Genomic DNA, 11,276 nt, shown 5'->3' with positions numbered 1-11,276 from the left:
TAGCATGACTCTGTGGGTCTATAGACACATGACAACTCTCCATCTCTCCATATCCTCAGGGTGGAACGGGAGATACAGAAGCTGAAGCAGAGGATCAATAAAACTGAGGGAAGTGGAAGGAGTCACACTGGGAGCGGCGATGAAAAGACCAGTCTCAGTACCCCCCCTGTCAGCCCAATCCAGAGCCTACCCCCAGTGCTGCCTATCACAGATGACGGGTACAGTGCCTTCAGAAAGTATTCAGACCCCTTGACTTTTTCCACATTTTGTTGTTTACACAGCCTGAATTTCAAATGGATTAAATTGAGATTTCTTTGTCACTGGCCTACACACAATACCACATGGAATTTGTTTTTAGAAATGTTTACAAAAAAACTAAACAATAACAAGCTGAAATGTCTTGAGTCAAGAAGTATTCAACCCCTTTGTTATGGCAAGCCTAAATGAGTTCAGGAGTAAGAATTTGCTTAACAAGTCACATAATAAGTTTGCATGCACACACTGTGAGCAATAATAGTGATTAACAGGATTTTCAAAGGACTACCTCATCTCTGTACCCATACAGTTATCTATGTGGTCCCTCAATCGAGCAGTGAATTTCAAACAGGTTCAACCACAAAGACCAGGGAAGTTTTCCAATGCCTTGCAAAGAAGGGTACCTATTGGTAGATAATATATTTTTTTTAAAAGCACACTTTGAATATCCCTTTGAGCATGGTGAAGTTATTAATTACACTTTGGATGGTGTATCAATACACCCAGTTACTACAAATATACAGGCGTCCTTCCTAACTCAGTTGCCGGAAAGGAAGGAAACCACTCAGGGATTTCACTGAGGCCAGTGGTGACTTTAAAACAGGGTTTAATGGCTGTGATAGGAGAGAACTGAGAATGGATCAATAGTGTAGTTACTCCACAACTAACCTAATTGACAGAGTGAAAAGAAGGAAGCCTGTACAGAATAAAAATTATTCCAAAACAAGCATCCTGTTTGCAACAAGGCAGTAAAGTAATACTGCAAAACATTGCGGCAAAGCAATTAACTTTTTGTCCTGAATACAAAGTGTCATGTTTGGGGCAAGTCCAATGCAACATATTGCTGAGTATCACTCTCCATATTTTCAAGCATAGTAGTGGCTGCATCATGTTATGGGTGTGCTTGTAATTGTTAAGGACTGGGGAGTTTTTCCAGGATAAAAAAAGAAATGAAATTGAGCTAAGCACAGGCAAAATACTAGAGGAAAACCTGGTTCAGTCTGCTTTCCACCAGACACTGGGAGATGAATTCACCTTTCAGCAGGACAATAAAGGCCAGATTTACACTGGAGTTGCTTACAAAGAAGACAGTGAATGTCCCTGAGTGGCCAAGTTAAAGTTTTGAGTTAAATCTGCTTGGAAATCTATGGCAAGACCTGAAAATAGTTGTCTAGCAATGATCAACAACCAATGTGACAGAGATTGAAGAATTTTGAAAAGCATAATGGGAAAATGTGTGGAAAGCTCTTAGAGATTTACCCAGAATATTTTTTTATATTTTTTTACAAATGTTGGAACATTTCTTCCACTTGGACATTTTGTGTAGATCGTTGACAAATCAATGTTAATCTCACTTTGTAACACAACAAAATGTGGAGAAAGTAAATGTGTGTGTGTGAATACTTTCTGAAGGCACTGTATGTGTCATCCTATGTAATATTCACAATGATAGCCAGAAACAGCACAGGCAAATTTGTTGTAGGTGGAGAATGATGAAATGTATATGATCATAATAAAGATGCATTCTTTTTTGACAGTAGGGTTGACCTGGCCATTGCAGATTTTGAGTATCTAATAAGTTTCCTTATCCGTTGACAGGATAAATGCATACATTGAGGAGGAGGTTAAAAGAAGGATACAGAAGCTGAACCTCTTCAATGGTGACAAAAACATTGTGCTCTCGCTTTCATCTGAATCTCTGCAGGTAAGCATCAGTGATGCATTGTTTTGTTTGCCTTCTCCATATGCAATATTAAGATGGTGATATTTCTCAATCTCAAGAATAGATTCTTGATGTTCAAACTCATAAAGTCTTAGTTACTATAGCCTTTCATGCAATGGGAGCATAATAAAGAAACCCCAATTTGGAAATTGTGGCTTTTGGAAAAATAGCAATTATATGAAGTTCTTCAATCCTACAGGAGTACAAAGAAGTTAATGAATCTTGCTCTGTTAGATCAACAGATGAGGTAAGCCCAGGTCCTCGACACAGGGTATACAGAATGGACTATAATTTGCATGCATTTCTGATAATTCTCTATAGAGGTTACATGGACCAATCAAGTGGGGTCTTTCTCAAATGTTTTTGTATGTGGATGATGTTTTGCCTGGTTTTCTTTTCTTTTCCCCAATATGAGAGGAACTCTGGCTTGCCTAATGGCAAAGTTGTCCATTTACCACAGCATATGCAGTTTTGGTTTGAAATGAATTTGACATTGCAATGTATCTTTTAGGAATTGTTTGTCATTGCTTAGAAGTGTGGTCTTATTCGTTACAGGATGATGACAAGCTGCAAAACCGTGTCAACCCTAGGAAATTGAAATATGAGGTAAGGCTTGAGTTTTTTTCTGTTGGTGATGAAGAAACTAACCAGACATTTTTAAACAATAATTTAACTTAACTGGCAATCATTCTGAATCTTCACTAACCACCACACCAACTACGAACAAATGCATGCCGTTTGTAAAAGGCGCTTTAGGGAACATCCTGCTTTACAGGAATCCCACATTTGTATCTGATAAACATAGAAGATTCCTAAACCAAGGACTTAAGACCTTTTTTATAAAGAAATTGCAAAAACATAAGACTATAAAAGAAGCAGGAAATTGGATAAAATACTCAATTGGCTAAAGGAAACCAGTCACTGACAGAGGAGGGCGACTTAAGTGTAGAACATAAGGAGAAATGTCCAACCAAACAGGGTTGGCAAAAAGGAAAGGTCAAAATTGCATGGAAGCCTTGGATGTGTAATTTTGTATTCATGCTGCATAACAATCATTAATCTCTTTAATTGCGTTTTGAATTGTAATCTTGCTCATCTGGATTTTATTTCAATCACAACTGGATTTTTACACTTGGTGGAGGACGAACTTAATTTACTGGGGTGAGAAGGAATACATAAAAGACTATAATTCAGAGCTGTGATCTCTGGTTTGAAGTTATAGTCATGGAATCCCCCCTTGTCCACACAGAAAGACTCCTTGCTGTGGCGTAGCTTCCTGTGTGTCCCAGAACGTGAGACGAGCACTCACCTGGAAGGGGCTACAACAAGTTCAGAAGAAGGCGGCGGCAAAGACCGCTCTGAGTTAGATAAAATTGGCAATCCAGAAAGGGACACCAAAGTCTTGGCAGAAAATGATAGAATGCCTGATAAAGAGGGTGAAAAAGCAAAATGGTGGCAGGTGGAAGTGAAGGGGAAGGTTGACCAAGCTGAGAGCGAGAAGAGTAGCTGTGATTTTAAAACCAAGGACTGGGGATTTAGGTCTACAAACACCATAGTCGGTGAGGATGGAAATAACAGCCAATGTAGGCCAGATGAGGAAGAAACCAATTTCAGTTGCTACATTGTTGATGACAAGACAAAAAGTCTATCATATTATCAGTCCAGAGAAACCAGAACAGAAAACCCACTGTTGCTCTCACAGTTTGACTCTTCGGAAGGAACCAAAGACCAAGTTCAGAACACAAGCAAGACAAGTAACGACACTGCAACCGTGATAAATTCTGAAGTCCCCATACTGAGACAAAGTTCAAAGAGACAAATCACCATCGAGGGCTACTTTGGTCTCAACAACATCCCTAAAGAGTCTGTAAATGGGCAGGTGCAGAGGAATCTGAGAACTTCAGAACCGGATCTATTAACCAACGAACTGGGAGCCAAACAGAGTTATGTCCTTGGATACTTGGCAGGCAAGCTGTCTGGAGTTTACAATGACGCTGGACGATATCTGCAGAGTACACGGGATATCATTCGGCAGGTTCGAGCAGGAGAGACTTCAGCATTGACTAGTACATTCTCTCAGTACATGACCATAGTTACAAAAGATCTTCCACTTGCTCAGAAAAAGCAGCTTGAACCTTCAATGAAACCCGACTCGAGGCAGAATAAAGTTCATTTTGCCAATTTGACAGGCAATTGCCTTTTCAATGTACCCGAGAAAGGTAATGTGTCTGCAATTCCGGACATTTCATTATGGCCTAAAGGCTCTATGACTACATACAAAGACGGGGAGCCTGTCATTTATTGTCAGACGCTTGTGCAGTTTCCCATATGCCTTTCGGAATTACAGTCTCTTCCGCTTCAGAAGATGCTCTATCGTTTGTACTGTGTGACACCCAAAATCGCTGCCATTTCCCAACACCTTTTGGGTATCTACTGGCTAAGTGTTGCCAATTGCAAACAGCCTACACCACAACCAAGTTGCTTACTGTTATCTGAAACCGACCTCTATGCAGTCTCCGCTGGTACTGGTTTAGGTAACAACCAACCTTTGGCAGTTTTTCAGCACTTCAGTCTCTTGCACATCAAAGAGATCCAAGTGAGCTTTGCTGGGCAGCATGTACGACTCCTGGGCTCCACTAAAGACACCATCTTGGTCATCTTCACCCACAGCAAAGAGCTTACCCAGGAGCTATGCTGTACCCTGCTGAAGATCCTTGCCCCGGCAGAGGTTCAAGAAGGCCCAGGAGCCCACCCCTTGCTTTGTGGGGACCTCTCGCGCCTCTCTCTGGACTGGAGGTCCTACGTTCCAGACCTTCTTCTGGATAGTGGCCTCTGTGTTACCTCACGCTTTAAGAGGATCATGGCTGACCTGCTCTATATCCTGCACGGCAACATGGAAGGACCCAACAAGCCCTCCTTGGCTAACATATACCTTCTTCTCTACACTTCCATCAAGGTGGAAAACTATTCCACCTCGCACCAAGTTGTCCTTTGCCAGTTCTTTCTCACCGACAATCACATAGGCCTGGTGCAAGAGGATGCTGTGTTCCACCCGGAACCTCGAGGCTCAACTCTGGTTCCCATCCAACCCCAGTTTCAGGGAGTAGAGCTGCGCAGACGCTCAGACATCCGATGTGTGCTTGTGAGACACAGCGATAGATGTATGGTGCTTGACATCGTATTCTCCGTAACTCACGAAAGGCAGATTGAGACCAAAAGAAAGACGAGGAAAGGCATTGTCCCTCTACCTTCTGATTGCAGGCCCCCAGCTCATTCCTGGAAATTAACTTTCAGCTCTACCTCGGATGCAGCAATCCTAATCAATCATCTGTCAACCTGATTTAAGGCTGTGCTGACAGGTCATAAAAGGATGTAATGCTAATAGGTAATAAATGGAAAGGAGTTTAACTGCCACTGCAGGCCTGAAGCATAATGACTGTGTCGTCCTGCTGAACTCCTCTTGTTTTCTTTCAGTATTGCACTTGAGCAAGAAAGCCATTGTGAGTTGGCTAGCTAGCTACATTCAGTATTGTCAGCCAACTGCATTTCTGAGTATAGTAATCAGATAGCTAGACTGATAACATTAGGATTTGCATACTACAAGAGTTGAGCAACATTGTAGAAAAGATTTCACTTGTAAATCTTATTTTGTTTGAGCATGATGGTACCGTCCTACCACTTCCAATGTGTATGTAAGTTTAAATGATTTGTTTGATTAGTTGAATCATATTCCAAAAAAACATTATTGTAACATGGTAGCCATGCCTTTAGTAATTGACATTATGGACGTACATTAACAATAACATTTTATTGAAACTTCTACAGGATCCTCATGAATATTGTGTTATAAGAAAATACATATCTATATTATAAATATAGATTAAATACTCAAATGTAAAGGTCTAACCCCAATGGCTGCTATTGATTTTAAAGTGTTTTATAGTATATTTTAATGCTTCTCTTCTTAACATACTGCCACTGTGGTGGTACACCTTAATCAAGTCTAGTCAACCCTTAATTGTCACTTTTAAGAACAATTTTACTCACAAACCTAATTGTTTTGTATTGGCTATTTCATCGATTTTCTTTCCTACTACAAGGAATAGGGTGCCCTTTTGTTTAGTCAGCTTAGCTCTCCCTCTCTGTTCTTTACATGAATGCTCACATCAATCATTAATGGCTGGTAAAAAAAAAATCGTCAATATGTTTGTGTATACGTTTATGCATATTCATCATATGGTAATGTACAATATGATTTTGAGGAATATGTATGAATAGTAATATGAAGAATGTCCGAAGTATAATATGACTTGTGACTATGATCACTGCAATAATGTTAATAAAAGATGGTTAATTGTTTTAACAAAAAATAAAGATGGGCTTACACAGAACACTTTGTGTTGCCTGGTTGTATCTAGCCGTTCTGTTTCGTACCTATTCACTGTTGTCTTATAAATAAGACTACACCTTCCTGTCCATGTTTCTTTCTCTCTCTCTCTCTCTCTCTCTCTCTCTCTCTCTCTCTCTCTCATTTTCCTTTCATTCCACCCATGTCTTTCCCAGCAGCGATTTGTCTCTGTCCCTCTTGGGACCAACTCTGACTGCCTAAAGGACCCTGTTAAAATTAGCATTCCTCGCTATGTTCTCAGAGGGCAAGGGAAAGATGAGCACTTTGAGTTTGAAATTAAGGTAAGCTTCTCTTGTTAAGTGTCTCTCAAGATCCAGCATCATGGTTTTGCTATCTCTGGTCTTGTATACATGTCTGACAGGTCCATATCATACTACTTACTTAGTTCTCCATTTTGAGTTAGTTGTATCAGTCTTGTACTCAGTATTATTTTCCTCTCTCTTTAGATCACTGTAATGGATGAAACGTGGACAGTCTTCAGGAGATACAGCCGCTTTCGGGAAATGCACAAAACTCTCAAGATGAAATACCCCGAGGTAAAAGACTTTGAACTAGGAATTACCACATACTACACATCCTCTCCTATTGTAGATAATAGTAATATAATTGGTACAATCTTAATGACCTCCTTCCATACCAGCTTGCAGCTTTAGAATTCCCTCCCAAAAAACTCTTTGGAAACCGAGACGAGAGAATGGTTGCTGAACGGCAGAGTCACTTGGAGGTGGGTGCTGGCATTGACACATACTATTGCTTTTCTTAAAGTTGTAATGATTGACAGGGTTATTGAAATCTGTCGGTGACAAAAGTCTGAAGGTTTGTCATTCTCATCCATCAGTTCAGAGACCTATTTGTTCCTTGTCATACATCTAAAGCAGTAGTCGCCAAACTGTCGATCGCAAGGCATTCCTAGTCCATCACCAAACATTTCTGTAGAAAATCCAATGATAAAGCCTTTACGCTCCAATTTTTTTTGTATTAGTCTTGCGCTGTTGGTGGTAGGTGCACTTGAATCAGAAGCCCTGCACGCCGGGTAGGCAAAGTGTTCCCATTTTGAACCATTTAATTTGTCTGAAGGGACAAACTCTGCCTACCCTGCGGACCAAGAGAGCTAAATCAAGTGTGCCTACTGCGCTGGCCAATCGGATAGCTCAAAACACTGTGCCTACAGCTTCAACGACCCCACAGCAAAGTTTGATACTAGCCTACGTGAGATTTCATAACTTTTTAATACCCTGACCAAAGCGAGACTGTCAAAGATGCAGCAAACAGCTGCTGTGTTTGAGTGAGTTCATGTTTAAGGCTTTATTCAGCACTGTTTTTTATTTAACACTTTTACAAAACTAAAAAAGCGCTTCTCCATACTTCTACTCGCAACCAGCACTGCAATGAATCAGTAGCCAAGTGTATCGATAGGCTTGCCTTTTTATTATTTGCAGCTCGTCGTTTTTTGTTTTGTGTATATCGACCCTTTCTATGGTCATAAGAACATGAATTTGTGCATGAGGCAGAAATAATGTAGTGCGACTTGAGTTTCGCCATTAGGTGGAAGGCTGTCCCCTCTCTTTGGTCAGTCTTATCGGAGGAAAGGAGAGAGCAGGGAACTTGAGAGGCAGACCCTCTGCTGCTCTCTCCCTCCACTGAGACTGACCATCAGATGCAGGTACCATCAGTATAGTAAAATACAAAAGTTATTTAGTTGCAAATTTATTCAATTCATACTCAGCTGTGCCTTGCAAGTGATACAACAACTGATCTATTGTGTTATCAAAGCTCAAGTTTTGAAATATAATATAGTCTGAGAAGGCCAAGCATAGCCAATATGTTGTGATAATGTATTAGTGCACAAACCTCATTCCTACAGAACTGTTTTTATTAGGTTAATGTTACATATGCTTCCATTTTTTTGCTCCTCCAGAAATATCTGAAAAACTTCTTCAGGGTTATGATGTCGCCCTCCTCGGGCTCTCCACTCCGCACTGATTCAGACTCTGAGGGTGGTCTGCAGCTGTCCAAGCACGCCATCTGTGACTTCTCCCCGTTCTTTAAGAAGGGCGTCTTTGACTACAGCAGCCATGGAACTGGTTGAAGACATTTTGGATGAGGACAGGTTGGAGCTAGTCTGGCCCTAGATATTTTTGTGCTGTTTTGCCATTTCCTACGGTCATTGTCATGCATTGACCATTGGAGTTGACAAGACAGCGCCAGCAGATCTGTGACCAGGCTACGATGGAGCAGCTTTAATCCCAAAACCAAAGTGTGCAGTGCCTTCCCACGTCGCAGTCTAGGTATTGACCTCAGTACAACCAAGTTATCAGAGGCACTATGGAACAGTTATCTAACTTATTACTCACCTTACTACTTTTTTTCTTCTAGCTCTCCTCCTTTCCTTCCTTTCTTGTTAGGCCAGTACATTTGGAAATGGTTATTTTTTATGAGGACCAAACGCATGAGAAATAGTCTTATCTTATATGTCAAGTAAGTAATGTAATGACAACAGGTGTGGAATATTTGCTATTACAGTGACACAAAATGGTTCTTAAGCGGGCCTTGCAGAAAGGCAATGCAACCGCTGCCAATCTAGAAGACATTGCAAAGTCCTGGCATCAGTCACTTGCTAAGTCATCTACTCTGCTCTCTTCCTGTTCACCACAGTTTACTCAGAAATAATGTTCTGAAGGGAAGCTATACAAAAAAAAAAAACATTTTTATGCAGCTATAATTTCGACAGCAACTCTAGTTTCTACCATTTCTGGTGATATGCAATTGAGACTGACATGTGCTGTAACTATGGGAACTGACCATGAAGGCATTACTCTTCACTGCCTGTAGTGTTGATAAGGGTGGGCTGTTTCTGTATTGTATGGGTCATGGTTTCTCAAACTTGCTTAAAGGGGATGTTCAGTATTTTATGACTTAATGTTAGATGGTTACTCATCTGAAAAGTAGACTAACCCAACCATGGGTTACATTTCTTCTAGCCCATAGATTACTTTCAAGGTTAGAAAGCAAAAAACTGAACTTCCCCTTTTAATATTGATATCATGTCTCATTATTGTACAATGTATCAGTTGAAAATAGTCTGAGGAGAGGTACTTTTTTCACTCCCAATTTTCAGAGAAATGTAAAATTTTGTTATTTTGGTGAGCTGTCGAAGTAATAATAGCCTTTCACTTCACCTTTAATGGTAGCTACTTAAGTTAAAAAAAGTCAAGCTGATGTCACATATGGCATTTGTGCAGGTTGAATCATAGTATTCAGGATTGTGAGAATAATTGTTGAACTAAATGTGGCACGTCTCTCAAGACTTCACTTTTCAACACTTAATTGGGTATTATTTTTGGGCCTAGGCAGTTGGTGTGCCTACTGGTCCTGAAAGCTGTTGCTCTCCATGTTTCTAACTGGGTAATAGAATTACACTTTTGTTGACCGCATGTCTTCAAAGTTTCACACTTAATACAATCACTGCTGCTGATTCAACACTTTAATAACTGGACATACTGTAGGTGCTAATACTTGTGTTGTGGATGCCAAACAGTTTACTTGGGGTTAGACTTACTATGTCTTTGTAAATCTGTAACAAAATATACATATTTCTTAAGTAATAAGGTGGTACAAATATACTACAGTTTCACATTAAATTTAGCATAGTGCAAAATCTTTAATCACTCCCTTTGTAAAGCATATTGTATACATAATGTATATTTGAATGTTTATGTGCATAGTTTTCTACATGAAGTGCTTGTACACACGCAATGTAAACTATTGACATTGAATGTCATATAAGGGATTGTATATTATAACTGCTATAACTGATTTAGCTTTGATATCTTAATGATGTAAGAGGAGGACCAGTTTGCTTTACTGGTGTCATTTTGAGACTCCAAGTTGAGGGATTGAAAGTTAGTCATATGGAAGTACTGTAGTAGAAACTTCTTTAGTTTTATATTATTTTTTAGAACTGGAATAGAATTAGATTGATTTTCATAACTGACAGCTCATTTGTGTCTTTATGTCCTGTAAAAACACTTGGCTATCTGCAAAATAATGTACATCAAGAAACTGATTAGTTGTACCAGACACATTTACAAAATAAATACATTTGATAAAACTCCTGCAAAATATTTTGCTGCGGCATTGTGTGTTTATAACATGGATGCAACTCATAAAACAAATATGGACAGTTTATGACCTCTTGAATATCTTACTGGAGTAATACACTTACTGGTGTAATACACAGCAAGCATATCAAACTATTTCTTTTTATTTTACATTTTATTTCACCTTTATTTAACCAGGTAGGCCAGTTGAGAACAAGTTCTCATTTACAACTGCGACCTGGCCAAGATGAAGCAAAGCAGTGCGACAAATACAGAGTTACACATTGAATAAACATAGTCAATAACACAATAGAAAAAAATATATATATATACAGTGTGTGCAAATGAGGTAAGATTAGGGAGGTAAGGCAATAAATAGGCCGTAGTGGCGAAGTAATTACAATTTAGCAATAAACACTGGAGTGATGGATATGCAGAAGATGAATGTGCAAGTAGAGATACTGGGGTGCAAAGGAGCAAGTTTAAAAATTAATAATTAAATAACAATATGGGGATGAGGTAGTTGGATGGGCTATTTATAGATGGGCAATGTGCAGTGATCTGTGAGCTGCTCTGACAGCTGATGCTTAAAGTTAGTGAGGGACATATAAGTCTACAGCTTCAGTGATATTTTTGATTATTTTTTTTGCAATTCATTCCAGTCATTGGCAGCAGAGAACTGGAAGGAAAGGTGGCCAAAGTAGGAAAAAGCATTGGGGGTGACCAGTGAAATATACTTGCTAGTGCGTGTGCTACGGGTGGGTGCTGCTATGGTGACCAGTGAGCTGAG

The 11,276-nt window shown here is 39.7% G+C and overlaps 1 protein-coding gene across 10 annotated transcripts in view; it reads left to right on the top strand.

Moving 5' to 3' along the window:
- kif16ba (kinesin family member 16Ba) overlaps window positions 1–10,510 on the top strand; it is a 28,724-nt gene extending 18,214 nt beyond the window's left edge. For 3 of the 10 annotated variants that reach the window (XM_014172888.2, XM_014172873.2, XM_014172868.2), the window contains 5 exons: window positions 60–236; window positions 1,855–1,960; window positions 2,178–2,225; window positions 2,534–2,584; window positions 3,228–6,369. In XM_014172888.2, coding sequence (XP_014028363.1) covers window positions 60–236; window positions 1,855–1,960; window positions 2,178–2,225; window positions 2,534–2,584; window positions 3,228–5,318 — 2,473 coding nt within the window. In that variant the 3' untranslated portion in view covers window positions 5,319–6,369. Of the gene's footprint in view, window positions 1–59; window positions 237–1,854; window positions 1,961–2,177; window positions 2,226–2,533; window positions 2,585–3,227; window positions 6,370–6,541; window positions 6,668–6,832; window positions 6,923–7,026; window positions 7,111–8,304 lie in introns of those variants that run through there. The other 7 variants (XM_045705788.1, XM_045705781.1, XM_045705776.1 and 4 more) reach the window with 5 other exon arrangements.
- Window positions 10,511–11,276: the final 766 nt, after the last annotated feature.

Source organism: Salmo salar, chromosome ssa02 (genome assembly GCF_905237065.1).
Source record: "Salmo salar chromosome ssa02, Ssal_v3.1, whole genome shotgun sequence".
NCBI lineage: Eukaryota > Metazoa > Chordata > Actinopteri > Salmoniformes > Salmonidae > Salmo > Salmo salar.
This window is presented reverse-complemented; position numbering and strand designations above follow the sequence as displayed.